Source organism: Vulpes lagopus, chromosome 5 (genome assembly GCF_018345385.1).
Source record: "Vulpes lagopus strain Blue_001 chromosome 5, ASM1834538v1, whole genome shotgun sequence".
NCBI lineage: Eukaryota > Metazoa > Chordata > Mammalia > Carnivora > Canidae > Vulpes > Vulpes lagopus.
This window is the reverse complement of record NC_054828.1, coordinates 7,375,213-7,392,573: the sequence shown is the minus strand read 5'-3', so window position 1 is coordinate 7,392,573 and position 17,361 is coordinate 7,375,213. Positions and strand designations below refer to the sequence as shown.

Below are 17,361 nucleotides of genomic sequence, written 5' to 3'. Positions count from 1 at the left end.
GGTGGCCCAGCAGTTTAGCACCGCCTTCGACCCAGGGCGTGATCTTGGAGACCGGAAATCGAGTCCCGCGTCGGGCTCCCTGCATGGATCCTGCTTCTCCCTCTGCCTGTGTCTCTGCCTCTCTCTGTGTGTCTCTCGTTGATAAATAAAATCTAAACAAAACAAAACAAAACAACAAACAAGCAAACAGCTACTCTCTGCTTTCTTCCCACTTCTCCCAAGCTTCCTCATCGTTCATACGACTAACCCTGGAACTGAAGGCCAGGTTCTGCAGCAGTCTGAGGTATGTATGGTCTCAGGCAGAATTAGTGCCAACCAGCCAGTGTCCTTGATTGGACAAGTAGAAATTTCTGACTGGTGTGGTTTTTTCATGGGGGGATTGACACAGTGTCAGAATTGCTCAGCAGCTGGTGGTATGAGCTGGACGGGCTTCTACAACTTTTATTTAATCTGGTTCTGTTGAGACACTCATTTCATGTGATACTTGGATGGGCATCTGTTACATCAAAGCTGGAAAGCCTCTTAGAGATCATTTGTCTAACCCCAGTCGTTGTACAAATGGGGGAATGGAAGCCCTCAGAGGGTAATGAAAGAAGAGACCAGAGAGAGAGAGAGAGTGAGTCATGTTCTAGATACTGCTAGCTGAGCATTTCCAGAGGAGAAGCTCTCTTGTTCAAGGTAGAGACTTCTGGAATGCCTGGGTGGCTCAGTGGCTGAGTATCTGCCTTTGGCTCAGGGCATTGTCCCAGGATTGAGTCCTGCATCAGGCTCCCCTCAGAGAGCCTGCTTCTCCCTCTGCCTGTGCTCTATCTCTGTGTCTCTCATGAATAAATAAATAAAATCTTAAAAAAGTGAAAACAAAACAAAACAAAAAAACCAGAGACTTCAGTCTCTGTCTTGTTACGTTTCTAGAGTAACCTTTTCTTCCTTCCCATTTATGGTTTTCTACCTGTCTCTGCGTTTACTTGACAGAGTCCATTTGTACTGCCTATAGCCTGCAAGGTGACCATAATGCACTAAGTCTCCTTGCATATCTCTGAATAAAACACCAACCTTCAGGAGGGAATACAAACACAGGGATCTGTCTGGATTCAAAGTCACAATTTTGGATTGGACAGGTAGTTCTTCTTGACTACTTGTCTTGATTCAATAGCTTCGTTTTAAACTAGTATTCCCAAGCCCTTTCCTGGCTTAGCAGCACTCATTTTTTGTTAGTATGGTTTGTTAAGTTGGAGTTCAGTAGCCCTCCTTGATTTATTTTTTCAGTTAAATTTTAGTGAATGCTTGTGTATCTAAGTTACAGCTGTGGCAGCAGGTTCCATATTTATTATTCACAGCTACCTCCAGAACTCTTCTTCTAGGGCCACGGATGGCTAGAATTTCACAGGGCTCTGGCACAAGGCAGTGGTGCCCCGGTATATGGCAGGGATAATGCTGTCCCAGCCAAAGTTGCAACATCCTCTCTCCTGTTCTCTCTTCCCCTCCACCCTCTAAGGCACTCAGCCCTAAATCAGGTATGTTCCAGCTTCCTCTATTACATGATCCTCAACCTCCTCTCCACTCCAGAGAAGACAGAACCACTTTCCAAAGAAGGTAAGACGCTGCAGCCTGACCATTCATCAGGTCAGTGGTGATCTTTTACAGTCTGGATGCCTTTGTTGATTAGCTGGGTAGTGAGTCAATATCACAATAATTATGACCTCTTTGCTAGAAGCTGCCCAGAGGAAACATGAAGTCATGGAATGGTGGGACTGTAGGTTAACACCTAGGGAGATGAGATAGTAGAGTCAGAAAACAATAAGAACCTGAGGTTGCTGGATCCTTAGACTCAAAAGTTGAGAAAGACCCCAAAGTTTATCAAGCCTAGTTCCTCATCCTGGCCATCTCTTCTGTAACTTCCCTTACACCAGACTTTTCGCTCTCTGCTTGTTACCTCCAGAGACTTCTCAAAATACTTTGAATGGCCTGTTCCACTTCTTTGTTTCTTCATTCAAAAAGTATTTCTTGAGCATCTTCTGTGTGCCAAGTGCTGGTTATAGAATTTCAAAGTTCTGTCCTTATGGGATGACAGAGGTAGACAGTAAACACACAGATACAATGTCAGAAATGAGTTAAGTGCTATGAAAAAAATAAAACGACAAAGGGATAGAGGGTGATGGAGGGAGAAGATGCAGGTTAGGTAGGTGGTTAGGGAAGGCCTCTGTGAGTACGTAACATGTTAGCAGAGGTCTGAGGAAGTTAAAAGAGGTATCTTCAGAGTCTAGAGGGGGAACAGCAGATGTAGGGCTGAGAGCTGAAGTTTTTCCCTCTATTGAATATTCACTGAACTGTTACGCCAGGAAGGCCTCAGGGCTGCTGTGAACACAGTGATAATTATGAAGTGTTCTCTTCCCTAAAGAGTTCGTCTATCCTAGACCTCTTTTGGTATAACATAAAATAATCTAATCATTGTTCTGTTCATTCATTCATTCATTCATTCATTCATTCAGCAAAGATGATACCTTCTTTGTAGTACTGGCCATGTTTCCTCTTTTTTACATTTATGAAGATGTGTCATGTCTCCCTACTTCCTAAACCTCTCTTCCTCTTTCTTTTTTTCCTGACGCTGTGCAGAGAGAGACAGAAGCCTAGGTGAATATTTTCATTCCTTCCAACATGGCTTGGCAACTAGTTCCCACACTATAGCATCCACTCCTCTCTGCGTGGTGTCCTGCTCTCTGCCTGTTCAGGTGTGGTCTGGCCTGCAGAGAGACGAGCACAACTACTTCTGCCATGGTTGCTGCCTAAGATATCGTTGGTAGCCACTGCATAGCACCTCTTCTTGTGCTCACCTTGCTAGCCTCACTGCTGCTGACAGCGCCCTCTCTTTTGGGAACAGGACACATATTTGCCACATATCTGCCTTGTCAAATCTGAGTGCCAGGAAAAACAGCAGACCTTACTTACATTGTAGCCTGCTTCTTTCTTTTATATATCAGGAGAACGGGTGGGTGGATATATGAAACTCAAGAATATTAGTTTCATTTTGACGATAATGATCATAGTGTGCTTTGGTGGAGAAATCACCTAAACTTAGAATTAGGAGATCTGACCTGGCTCTGCTATTAGATTGCTGTGTGACATTCTCTATCCTCACCCTCCATTTGGCCGTAAGTCCACTGTACTGGTAGGACAGATTTCACTTGACCTCTCACTTGGCTTCCTGCTTTTGGTCTTACATCCTCCAACCGATCTCCATCCACTGGTGGAAAGATCTATCCAAAAACCAAGTCTTATCATCCTAACACCCTGGCCTTCAGCTGTGGTCCCCAAACATCAGTCTGTGGGGCACTGTGATGAAGTGATGAAGTGATGATCATTGCTTCACAGTGATGAAGGTTCCTCTGATCTGTGGTGAAATGTGGAAAATAAGGGTAATATAGTGAATTTTCTATAAAGTTGACTTTATTGAAAGTTTAAACTCTGAAGTCTTTTCCGAAACGGAGGTTTCATAGGAAATGTATTCTTAGGATAAAATCTAAATTCTTCACTCAGCATTCAAGCTACAAATAATGTCACATAGTTCTGCAACTCCTGAGACTCCATATCTATTCATCACTGGTTCCGTCAGCCTGAACTCCTTGCTGTGCCCTAAACGTGTCCTCTTATGCCTCTGGGCCTTTCAGCACCTTGCTTCCGGTGCCCAGGATTCTCTGCTCTCACTTTTTTTGCCTGTTTTCTGCTTACCATTCATAGTCCCCTCCTTTTGGAGCTTGTCCTCCAAACCCCAGGTGATACAAGTCATACCCTCCTCCATGCTTGAACAGGGTACTTGCTCACATGTCCTATAACCGTCTCATTATGTCTTTTCTCAGCCACCAGCTCCTGGAGATAGGGCCTATGTGTCACAGCCTGGCCTAGAGGAGCCACTCAGGGAACATTTGTCAGTGAATGAATGAAGGATTGTATCCATGTTCTTTCACATGTTACCTTTCATCCCTCCTGGCAGACTGAAGGCTGCATAAAGGAAGCAGAAACTCTGATTTCCCTTTATCTTGCATGTACCCTGCTACCCTTTGCAGTACTCTTCATATAGTAGATACTCATATGCTGATTATGTGTGGCTTTCTCTTGCTTCTTTCTTCCCCAGAACTCTCTGTGGTATCCACGTTCCTACAACATGGGCTGCCCCACATAAGCAGCAGGAACCCTGAAAGCCTTGCCTTCTTATCAGATCGCCAGTATATGGAGAAAACTGCTCGCCAGAGACAGTACTGCATCTTGCTCCTCTTCTACTTGGCCTACATCCACGAGGATAGGTCAGTGTTCCATGCCAGTGGCTGGCAATGCATCCTAGGACTCTCATCTGTAGCCCAATTTAGTTCAATAAATATTCACAGAGACATCTGCTCCAAACCTGGTGCTGAGCACTGGGGACATGGATAAATGAGAAATGGGTTGTATTCCTGAGGGGCTCACATGTTGGAGGGGGGTTAAGGCAGCTGGGTAATCACGGTGTTGAAACCAGAGGCCTAGAATGCTAATGAAGTTTTTTTAGTATGCTTAAAAGGTATTGTTTGTGCATAGAAAAAAAATTAGTGGTTTACTTTGGTTTTAAGAATTACTATATAGGGGCAGCTGGGTGGCTCGGTTGGTTAAGAGTCTGCCTTCAGCTCTGGTCATGAGTCCTGGGATCAAGCCCCGTGGGCTCCCTGCTCAGTGGGGAACCTGCTTCTCCTACTTGTGTCCCTCCCCTCCCTGGTGCTTGTGCACATGCTTTCTCTGTCTCTCAATTAAAATATTTAAAAAGAATTACCACACAGGGGTGGCTTAGTCAGTTGTCTGCCTTCGACTCAGGTCCTGATTCTGGGGTCCTGGGATCAGGCCCCATGTTGAGCTCCCTGCTCAGCGGGGAGTCTGCTTCTCCCCCATACTCCTAGCTCATGCACTCTATCTCTCTCTCCAATAAATAAATAAAATCTTAAAAAAAAGAATTACTATACAGTTTAAGGGGCTCCTGGGTGGTACATTCTGACTCTTGGTTTTGGCTCAAGTCATGATCTCAGGGTCCTGAAATTGAGCCCCACCTCGGTCCCTGCTCTGGGCATTAAGCCTGCTTAAGATTTTCTTTCTCCCTCTCCCTTTGCTCCTCCCCCTCCTTAAAAAAAAAAAAAAAAAGAATTACTGTACAATTTATCAACATTTTAAAATCAAAGCTTAAAAAATGTTTTTTTGAGCTAGAATTCCTATAACGTAGAATTAATATTAAAGTTAACAGTTCAGTGGCATTTAGTATATTCACAGCATTATGCAACCACCACCTCTCTCTAGTTCCAAAACATTTCCATCACTCCAGAGTAAAATCTCATACCTATTAAGCATTCACTCCTTGTTCCTCCTTCTGCTTAGCTTCTAGGAACAACAATCTATGATCTGTCTCTATGGATTTACCTATTCTGAATATTTCTTATAGATGGATTATACAGTAAATGACTTTTTGTGTCTGGCTTTTTCCACTTAGCATAATATATTTGAGACTCATTCAGTTAGCATAATATTTGTAGCACATATCAGTACTTCATTCTTTTGCATGTAGCTTATGTAGATTTGCAGCATCACATGTTACAAAGGCTATTCTTTCCTGCACTGAATTGTCTTGGCACCCTCATTGAAAATCACTTGACCCATGTGATTCTTTTTTTTAATTGAGATATAATTGACATATAACATTAATTTCAAGTGTACAACATAATGATTTCTATATTTGTATATATTGCAAAATGATCACAGTAAGTTCAGTTAGCATCCATCACCATGTGTAGTTGCAAATTTTTTTTCTGGTGTTGAGAAGTTTTAAGATTTGTTATCTTAGCAACTTATTTATTTATTTTTAGATTTTATTTATTTGAGAAAGAGAGAGAAAGCACAAGCAGGGGGTAGGAAGGAGGGGAAAGGAAGGGCAGGGAGGGGCCAAGGGAGAGGGAGGTGAGGGAGGAGGAGGGGGAGAGGGAGAGGGAGAGGCAGACTCCCTGCTGAGCAGGGAGCTTTGTGCAGGCTTGATCCCAGATGACCCAAGCCAAAGGCAGATGGTTAACTGCCTGAGCCACCCGGGTGCCCAGCAACTTTCAAATATGCAGTGCAGTATTATCAGCTGTAGTCACCATGCTGTGCATTACATCCCCAAGGTCTCTTTATTTTATAACAGGAAGTTTGTACCCTTCACCCATTTTGCCCACTCTCAACTCTCATCGCTAACAGCCACAACAGCCACCAATCTGTTCTTTGTATCTATGAGTTCAGTTTTTTGTTTTGTTTTTTTTAAGATTCCAAATATAAGTAAGATCATACAGTTATTTTTTTTCTCCCTTTCACTTATTTCACTTAGCCTAATGTCCCAGGGTCAATCCATGTTGTTTTAAATGGCAGGATTCCCTTTTTTTAATGGTTGAATAGTATTCCATTTTGTGTGTATATGTAGGACATTTTCTTCATCTACTCATCCACCAGTGGACACTTAGGTTTTTTTCCATGGCCGTAGTAAATGGTGCTGCAGTGAAAATGGGGGTGTAGATATCTTCCTGAGTTCAGATAAATACCCAAAAGTAAAATTGCTGGATCATATGATAGACTATTTTTAATTTTTTGAGGTAACTCCATTCTCTTTTCCATAGTGACTGCACCAATTTTACATTCCCACCAGCAGTGCTCACGTATTCCCTTTTCTCCACATCCTTGCCAACACTTGTTTTTTGTCTCTTTGATAATTGCCATTTAACAGATATTAAGTGATACCTCATTGTGGTTTTGATTTACGTTTCCTTGCTGATTAGTGATGTTGAGCATCTTTTCATGTACCTGTTTGTCACCTGCATGTCTTCTTTGGAAAAATGTCTATTTAGATCCTCTGCCCATTTTTACATTGGACGTATTTTTAATTTTTTTTTTACTATTAAATTGTATGAGTTCTTTATGTGTTTGAATATTATTTTTTATCAGATATTATGATTTGCAGAGATTTTTCTCCCATTGAATAGATTGCCTTTTCATTTTGTTGTTCCTTTGCTTTGCAGAAGCTTTTTAGCTTGAAATTGTTCTATTTGGGGCACCTGGGTGGCTTAGCTTGGGTCATAATCCCAGGGTCTTGGGGTCGAGCCCTATGTCAGGCTCCCTGCTCAGTGGGGAGTCTGCTTCTCCCTCTCCCTCTGCCCCTTCCCCCCACTCATGTTCTCTCTCACTCACTCTGCTCTCTCTCTCAAATAAATGAATAAATAAATCTTTAAAAAATGCAATAGTCCCATTTATTTTTGCTTTCAGTGTAGGATCCAAAAAAAATCATCCCAAAGACTGATGTCAAGCAGCTTACTGCCTGTGTTTTCTTTTTTTTTTTTTTTTTAATTTTTTTATTTTATTTATGATAGTCACAGAGAGAGAGAGAGAGAGAGAGAGAGGCAGAGACACAGGCAGAGGGAGAAGCAGGCTCCATGCACCGGGAGCCCGATGTGGGATTCGATCCCGGGTCTCCAGGATCGCGCCCTGGGCCAAAGACAGGCGCCAAACCGCTGCGCCACCCAGGGATCCCTGCCTGTGTTTTCTTTTAGAAGTTTTATGGTTGCAGGTCTTACATTCATGTCTTTAATTCACATTGAGTCAATTTTTGTGTATGGTATAAGAGATTGGACCACTTTTTTTTTTCCATGTGGCGTGCAATTTTCTTAATACCATTTATTGAAGAGACTATGCTTTCCCCATTGTATATTCTTGGCTCCTTTGTTGTAAATTAATTGACTGTATATGCATGGGATTATTTCTGGGCTGTATGTTTATCCCATTGGTCTATGTGTCTGTTTTATGCCAATAACATACTCTTTTGATTACTGACCATGTGATTCTTAGAATGTTTTTTCTTAAAAATCATGTAAATATTCTAGTAAAATAGTTGGGTATAAAGTTAAAGTACATTTCTTTTTTAAAAAATATTTTATTTATTTATTCATGAGAGACACAGAGAGAGAGAGAGAGAGAGGCAGAGACACAGGCAGAGGGAGAAGCAGGCTCTATGCAGGGAGCCTGACATGGGACTCCATCCTGGGTCTCCACAATCAGGCCCTGGGCTGAAGGCGGCGCTAAACTGCTGAGCCACCTGGGCTGTCCATAATGTACATTTCCATACACCTGCTAGAGTTAACTACTGTTATGTACCCTGTGTGAACTTGTCTGTGTATCAGCAAACAAACATATGCTTCTTTTTTTCCAATATACAGAATGGGATATTATATAAGGTCTTCAACTTGTCTTTTAATCTAGCAATTTATCTTGGAGATCTTTTCATATTAGTGTTTGTATTAATAGATCTACCTCATACTTTTAGTAGCTGTATAATATTTATATTATACCTATCATTTATTTTATTTTTATTTCTTAAATAAGCATTTTATTTTGGAGTAATTATAGATTTATAGGAAAGTTGCAAAGAATAGAGAATTCTTCACTAATTTTCTCCTAATGTTAACACGACTGTGGTACTAAGACATCAACCTTGGTACACTGGCATTTTTTCCATTTTTTTTATTGTGGTAAAATACACAAACATAAAATTTATATCTTAACCATTATTAGTGTACTGTTCAGGAGTACTAAATACATTAATATTGTTGTGCTACCATCACCACTATTCATCTCCAGAATTCTTTTCATCTTGCAAAACTGAAATTCTGTACTGGTTAGATAACTCTACTTTTCTCCTTCCCAGCCAACAGCAACCACTATTCTACTTTCTGTTCCAATGATTTTCACTATTCTAAGCGCTTCGTATAAGTAGAATCATGCCGTATATATATCTTTTTGTGACTGGCTTATTTCATTTAACATAGTGTCCTCAAGATTCATCCATGCTATAACATGTTAGAATTTCCTTCCTTTTTATGCTAAATAATGCTCCACTATATGTATATACCACATTTTGCTTATAGATTTGTCTGACAGACACGTGGACAGCTTCCACCTTTTGGCTATTGTAAATAATACTGCTGTGAACATGGGTATACAAATACCTCTTTGAGACCCTGTTTTTAATTCTGGGTATATACCCAGATTGTTGGATCATCTGGTAGTTCTATTTTTAATTTTTTGAGGAAATGGCATGCTCTTTTTCACAGCAGCTGTACTGTTTCACATTCCTGCTAATGCTGTATAAGGGTTCCAATTTCTTTTCTTTTTTTAAAAAAAGATTTTATTTATTCATAGGCACAAAGAGAGGAGCAGAGACACAGACAGAGGGAGAAGCAGGCTCTATGCAGGGAGCCCAATGTGGGACTTGATCCTGGGTCTCCAGGATCACACCCCAGGCTGCAGGCAGTGCCAAACTGTTGCGCCACCAGGGCTGCCTGGGTTCCAATTTCTCTACATACTCACCAATGCTTGTTATCTTCTGCTTTTTAACAGTGGCCATCCTAATGGGTGTGAGGTTATTATCTCATATTTTGATTTGCATTTCTCTAGTGATTAGTGATGTTAAATACCTTTCCCTATGCTTATTGGACATTTGTATGCCTTCTTTGGAGAAATATCTATTCAAGTCCTTTGCCCATTTTTGAATCACCAAGTTTTGTTGTTACTGAGTTTTAGGAGTCCTCTATTATTCTGAATATTAATCCCTTATTAGATACATGATTTGCAAATATTTTCTCCCATTCTCTGAGCTGCTTTTTCATTCTGTTGATGGCACTTTTTGATACCCAGAGGTTGAAAACTATCAATTTGTCTATTTTTTTGTGGTTGTTGTCTATGCCTTTCGTGTCATATCCAAGAAAATCATTGCCAAATCTGGTGTTGCAAAGCTCTTGCTTTATGTTTTCTTCTAAGAGTTGTATAGTTTTAGGCCTGGACCCATTTGGGGAATATTTTTCTTTAAATATTTTATTTATTTATTCATGAAAGACAGAGAGAGAGGCAGAGACGGGCAGAGGGAGAAGCAGGCTAACCATGGGGAGCCTGAGGCAGGATTCGATCCCAGGACCCTGGTATCATGCCCTGAACTGAAGGCAGACACTCAACCGCTGAGCCACCCAGGCGTCCCGGGGAATATTTTTTATATCATGTTAGGTGAGGGTACAGTGTCTTTCTTTTGCATGTCCAGTTTTGCCAGGACCATTTGTTGAAAAGCTTGTCTTTTCCCCCATTGAGTGGTTTTGGCATTCTTGTTGAATTTCACTAGTTTTTCCTCTACTGTCCCTTTTCTGTTCCAGGACATTATGGTTATTTAGTATTACCCATTTTAAAATGTTTAATTTTTTTGGAACTAATTCAATAGGTAGTGAAGTGATGGTGGAAAATTCAAAAGGTATAATAGGGTATATGTCTCTTATATTTCACCAAAAAAAGTCAGTCTCCTTCTCACCCCCATTTCCCTTGCACATACAAGCATTGATGTATCCCTTTCCCAGAAAGTAGCCCATTGAACACATCAATGTTTAATGATAAAGAGTAATGGATTGGTGGCCAAAAAAAGGGACTCCTAAACCCCAGAAGTAGCATTATTCTCTTTAACAGTGCTAGTCCAGTCAGCAGACCCTTCACCTCCTAGTTACTAGTGTGGAGTCTCTGGCCCCTAACAAGGCCTTGTGCAAAGCATAGAACCATGTGCTATGTGCGTATGACAATGTTTTGTAAGTATATGTAGCATGCTCTGTGCAAAGGTGTCATTGGGTTGTGGACATGCTGGGGCAGAGGACAGAAGGAAGCAGGAAGATGTGGCAAGGCAGGACAGCCATTTCTGTCTTTTTCACTCACTCTCCTTGGTTGACAGGTTTGTCTCAGAGGCAGAATTATTTGTGGCTGTGCAAAGCTTCCTCCTGTCTCTGCAGGACCAGGGTGAGCGCCCTCCACTGGTGGTCTTCAGAGCCTCCATCTATCTGGTTTCACTCTGTCAGGACAAAGACAGAGCACTAGATGAGGTATGCACCAAAATGGTTGGGACTCTTCCTTCTCCCGCTATACCCTTTATATCATGGGTCCTTGAGAGACCATGGTGGCACATATATAGAGAGAGATAGGAAGAGAGGGAGAAGGAGTCTTGGTGGAATGGGGAGGGAGCGGGGGCTGACCTGTTCAGAGCCTATGTAATTTAGCTAATTCTCTCAATAGTCCTGAGAGGAAGATTATTATTTCCATTTTTTACAGGTAAGAAAATCAAGACTTGGGTTAAAGTAACTTTCTCTAGATCACACAATTAATTGATGGGGGAGCCAGGACTCCAGTTCAGACTTGACCAACTACCAAGGTTCTTTTCTTAGAAGCACCACCTCTGGTTTGAAAAGGAAGAGAAAAGTGTGAGGTATATATTTCTATAAACAGTTTATCAAAGTGGGTGATCAGGTGATCTTGGAGCACTCTGATAGTGGTTGTTTTCTCTTTCCAGATTCTTTATAAATTCTTATGGATCAAGGACTATATCTGATTCATCACTAAGTCTTTTGCCTCTTTCATTGAATATTGCTTCTACTCCTTAGATATGGAACTTCAGCCTCAACCTAAAGATACTCTTTCTTCACTGACTGAATTTTTCCTCTTTTTAAAAGGTTTTCTTTTCTTTTTTTTTTTTTAAATCTTTTTTTTTTTTTTAAATTTTTATTTATTTATGATAGTCACACAGAGAGAGAGAGAGAGGCAGAGACACAGGCAGAGGGAGAAGCAGGCTCCATGCACCGGGAGCCTGATGTGGGATTCGATCCTGGGTCTCCAGGATCGCGCCCTGGGCCAAAGACAAGCGCCAAACCGCTGCGCCACCCAGGGATCCCTTTTTAAAAGGTTTTCAAAAATTTTATTTAACCTCTACACCCAACCTGGGGCTCAAACATGACCTTGAGGTCAAGAGTCACACACTCCTCCATCTGAGCCAACCAGGCACCCCATAATTCTGCCTCTTTTTGATTACTGTTGAGGCAAAAACGATGTAACTAGACCTGGTTTAATTTGAATGGAAGCAGAAAGTTGTAGTTGAAGTGCATGAGTTTTCAATAAAGTAGACCTAGATATAAATATCCCATTATATCTTTTTTTGTGACATTTAAAGCCATTGGTGATCATTGCCTACTATTAATTCATTAGGGGTTGCAAAATAATGCTATCTTAATTCTGTAATTTAGTCTTTGTTTATTAACTGGGATAGTTGCATAAAAAGAAGCTTCCTTTATCAACTATTCAGTTGCTCAGAATGGTAGATTGTATAGGAAGCATAGGTTGAATATTTGAGTCTTTCCTTTTAATTACAGTTTTTTACAAAAAAGGAATTGGTTGTCTAGAATTCCCTAAGGGGAGCAAAGAGATTTTTTTAGTGTCATTATGAACTCATGGATTTAAAAATATTTGGCATGTTTCAATCTACTGTAGTTATTATCCTTTTGTTATCCTATCTTCAGTCAGTGGGAGCCATTCAGGGTAGCTCCTGAGTCCTTGACATAACCCTCGTAGTCTTTGGCAGAATTTGGGTTTTCTACTCTGATAAGATGCCTTAAGCTTATATATGCTTCCTGCTCTCCCATTTGCTTTTGAACCTACCCCAGTTAGGCTTTCACCCCTACCACATCTGTCACCAGTAACAGATACTTGACTAAAGCCAGTAATCAATATTTAGTCATTACCTTACTTGACTTGTCAACAATGTTTGTTTGTTTGTTTGTTTCTTTCTTTCTTCTTGAAACATTGCCTTTATTTGGCATCTAGAATGCTGTGTACTCCTGATTTTCCTCCGACCTCTCTGGCAGTTATATCTTAGTGTTTTTTGCTGATTTTCTCTTATCATTGGGACCTCTAAGTGTTGTAGTGCCCCAGGGCTCAGTCTTTGATGCTCTGCTTTTCTCTCTAAATTTATTTCTTTGCTAATCTCATATAGTCCCATGGTTTGATTCATGGCTGAATTAAAAAAGATGACTCTGACTGCTAGGACAATAGACCAATCGGGTACAAGGTGGAAGTGTAGAAACCAGTTAGGAGGCTACAGCAATAATCTGGACAAGAGATAGTAGAGGAGGTGATGAAGAGCATTATCTTCTGGATAGATTTTAAAACTAGAGCCAAGAGAATCTCTTGATGGATCAGTGTGAACTATAAGATATAAGAATAAGAGAATAAAAGGATATATATTTTAAAGATTTTATTTATTCTTGAGAGACACCGGGAGGGAGAGAGAGAGAGGCAGAGACACAGGCAGAGGGAGAAGCAGGCTTCATGCTGGGAGCCTGACGTGGGATTCGATCCCAGGTCCCCAGGATCAGGCCCTGGGCTGAAGGCGGCGCTAAACCGCTGAGCCACCCAAGCTCGCCTAAAAGGATATTTCCAAAGATTTTTGGTTCTGATGGAGGCTGAAGAATTGTATTGAAATAGTAGAGAGAATGAGCTGGAAAGATAGTGGAGTGGTGGTAAAGTGGGATACTTGAGTTAGGATTATTGAGGAACATCAGTTCTTGGTAATGGTAGGACCTAGGGGCATGACTGGCTGAGGCAAATAGAAGCGATTAGAAGGGAGAAGAGAATTTAGAGGCCATGTTTCAGGAACTAGGGAGGTGGGAGCAAAAATAGCCTCAGCTTGAGAGATTGTAGGCAAAACAGGTTTCTGGAAGAGGATCAAAGCAACAAGGTGAAGGGAACATTCAAAGAAGAGGCAGAGGACAAGGAATTTGCTGATAACTGTGAGTGACTTCTCTAGAGGGCACTGTGAAAGGGTCTTGGGAGCTAGGAATGAGTGGGAGATGGGAACAGAAGAGGGCATGTTTTGAGCCATATGGGATCATCTAGAAGTTCTGGACTTTTGAGGTGATTAATGTAAACGGGAGAAAAGGATAGGATTGGAATAGTTCTGACCGTTTCAAGACTAATCATGATGGTAAGATTGGATTTGGGAGGCTTCTTTACATATCTACCAGTGGTGGTGTGGAAACTAAAGGAGCCCATGGAGCTCCAGGCTTTCCCTCTAGGGTTGAATACATAAATGATATATAACATTATTTTGCATGCTTAAAAATTATATATAAATACATAAATGATAATACATCATCACAGATTGATTTTTTAACCAATTTTACTTTTTTATCTTTATGTATTATTTATTCAGGATTTTTTATTGTAGTAAAACACAAACAAGATTTATCATCTTATTGATTTTTAGCATATAGTTCAGTGGCATTAAGTACATTAATATTGGGTAACTACTACCACCATTCATGTCCAGAACTCTTTTCATCCTGTAAAACTGAAACTCTATACCCATTAAATAATAACTCCCCAATGTGGATTGACCACTTGACAGGTGCCATGTGGGCTCTTGTCAGGATTAGGGTGAATCAAACATGTTCCCTGCCCTCAAGGAGCATCAATTTGGCAGGAGAGACCAAAAGATTCTCTATAAGAAGGCAGTAACAGCAATGAGTGCTCTCCTGGAGCTGGAGGACTTGTCAAGAGGTATGAAAACACGCAGAGAAAGATATTGTATCTGATTATGGCATCAGGAGAGGCTTCATTGAGGAGAGAATTAAGATACAGAAGTAGGGAAGTTTTCTATTCTATCCCTTCAAGGGAGAAAGTCTAGTCTAGTCTAATCTAGTATGCCTTAGCTAAGTCATATAAGAGACAGAGTGGAGAGAAGCTGGAAAGGTAGATTTAAGTCTTTAACATGCTCAAAAATAAATTTAAGAAAACAATTCCAAGATGCCTGGGTGGCTCAGATGGTTAGGCATCTGCCTTAGCTCTGATCCTAGGGTTCTAGGATCAAGCTCCACATCAGGCTCCCTGCTCTGTGGGGAGTCTGCTTCTCCCTTTCCTTCTGCCCACTCCAGTCCCCCCCTCGTGCTCTCTCTCTCTCTGTTACTCTCTCGGTCTCCCCTCTCCTTCCAAATAAATAAAACCTTAAAAAAGAAAAAAAAGAAAACAATTCCATTTGTAATAGCATCAAGAAATAAAATACATTAGAATAAATTTAACAGAAGAAGTACATTTCTGATCATTGAACATTATAAAACATCATTAAAAGAAATTAAAGAAGACCTAAACAAATAGAAAGACATCCTGTGTTCATGAGTCAGAAGACCATAACCAGTTAAAAGATAAAAAAAAAAATTCTAGGATATAATGTACAACATACTGACTATAGTTAACAATTCTATTTTACATATTTGGGAATCACTGGGAGAGTAGAGCTTAAATGTTTTAATCACAAGGAAAAGGATTTTGTAACTGTGTGAGGTGATGGATGTTAGCCATACGTGTGATCATTTCACAATATATATATTTATCAAATCATTACATCATATATGTTAAACTTACAGAATGTTATATAGCAGCTATATCTCAATAAAACTGGGGAAAAAAGAAGACTTAATAGTGTTCAAATGGCAATAATCCTCAAATTGGTCTGAACATAATCCCAATCAAAATCCCAGTTGCCCCTCCCTCCCTTCCCTTCCTTCCCTTCCTTCCTCCCTCCATCCTTCCCTCTCTCCGTTCTTGAAATGGACAAGCTGATCCTACAATTCATATGGAAATGCAAGGAACCCAAGGTAACCAAACAGTCTTGAAAAAGAATAAAGTTAGAGGACTCAAACTTTTTGATTTCAAACTTACTACAAAACTGGAGTAATCAAGGGAGATTCTGTAGATGTAAGAAGAGCTGCTTGGAGGTGGTAAATAATAGCTCTTCAAGTCTGCAATAAAAAATGGCCTCCAAAAAAAAAAATGGCCTCCAGTAAGAGTACATTGCAAAAAATGGAAAAAAACAGAATGAAAGAGTAACAAAGTAGAAGAAGCAGAGCCTGAAGAGTTTGTGGTGGAAACAGTACTGGACAATAATGCAATGAATGAGAAGGTAGAGTATTTATTTCCTCAAGTGGAAGGGATTTACAGATGCTGACAGTACCTGGAAATTGGAAGAAAATTTAGATTGTCCAGAATTAACTGAAACATTTCTCAATTCTCAAAAAGCTGGTAAAGAAAAAGATGGTACAAAAAGAAAATCTTTATCTGAGAGTGAATCTGATGATAGCAAATCAGAGAAGAAAAGATGCTGCTGATAAACTAAGAGGCTTTGCCAGAGGTCTTGATCTGAATGAATAATCTGCTAGACAGCAGGGGGAGAATTCATGGTTCTCATGAAATGGAAAGATTCAGATGAGGCAGACATGGTGCTGGCAAAAGAGGCAAATATGAAGTATTCTTAAATTGTAATTGCTTTTTTTGAAGAGAGACTAACTTGGGATTCTTGGCCAGAAAGTGAAGTTCCATAATTGTTATATTGCTTTATATATACATATATAATTTATATGTACATGTATATATATGTGTATATATATGTGGGTCTTGGTTTTTTATTAGTGTGAAGAAATAACATTCTAATGAAAAACCAGTTAGGTTGGTTTTGAAGTAGTATTGGGGGAGTTGTTAAGGTTCTTTTGCATCTATAGCACTAGTTACACTGAACAAATAAGTTTCCTGTAGTTGCTTCCTTTATCAGAAAAGAATATTTGCAAGGCACCTGGGTGGCTCAGTGGTTGAGTGTCTGCCTTTGGCTCAGGGCATGATCCCAGAGTCCTGGGATCGAGTCCTACATCGGGCTCCCTGCAGGGAGCCTGCTTCTCCCTCTGCCTGTGTCTCTGCCTCTCTCTCTGTCTTTCATGAATAAATAGATAAAATCTTAAAAAAAAAAAAAAAGAATATTTGAGACTATGGTATATTATTTCCCTGCATTCAAGAACACCTTTTCTAAGTGTTGGGGGAAATCTTCATAGTTGTTACTGAATCAGAATTTGTGTTTACTTCCCATATGCCTAAGGACAATTCTGGGCTTTTTGTTTACTTGGGGTTTTTTGTGTGTGTATACATTAAATTACATACTTAAATAGTTTCCTTATCTATCTCTCTCTCTCTCTCTCTCTCTCTCTCTCTCTCCCTCTCCTTCCTTTCTTCCTTCCAGTCTCTTTCTCTGGCTTTCATTCTTTCACATTTACCAAAACAAAAAGAACATTTCATAAACACGGATAAGCCCATGTTTCTGGAATGCCATCATTTTCAGCAAACTAAGAAATAAATCACTTAAAGTTAAATTGAAAATTTTCCTGAAACCTTAACCTTTCAAATTTTGTAGTTAATTGGGCAATTTAAATATAATGTAAACAATTTAAATTGGACAATTTAAAAGCAGCCGTATCAGAATCCATATCTGTATCTATAGTTATGTGAATGCAACTTTATTTGCAAAACCCCTGGGAGGAAAATTTTATCACAACCTCCCCACTCAGATAAGAAAACTAGACAAGTCCTGGTGTGTTTTAATTAGGTGAGCAAAACTTAGTTAAATGGACATTTAAAGGATCCTTTTAGTAAACCATTCCTTTTCAA

At 40.1% G+C, this 17,361-nt stretch overlaps 1 protein-coding gene and 1 pseudogene across 1 annotated transcript in view; both read left to right on the top strand.

Moving 5' to 3' along the window:
* MEI1 (meiotic double-stranded break formation protein 1) overlaps positions 1–17,361 on the top strand; it is a 73,401-nt gene that overhangs the window by 26,897 nt on the left and 29,143 nt on the right. Inside the window, exons 16-19 of the mRNA XM_041756057.1 lie at positions 223–283; positions 1,496–1,593; positions 4,130–4,298; positions 10,784–10,931. Coding sequence (XP_041611991.1) covers positions 223–283; positions 1,496–1,593; positions 4,130–4,298; positions 10,784–10,931 — 476 coding nt within the window. The remainder of the gene's footprint in view (positions 1–222; positions 284–1,495; positions 1,594–4,129; positions 4,299–10,783; positions 10,932–17,361) is intronic.
* On the top strand, positions 15,703–16,250 carry LOC121490478 (annotated as a pseudogene).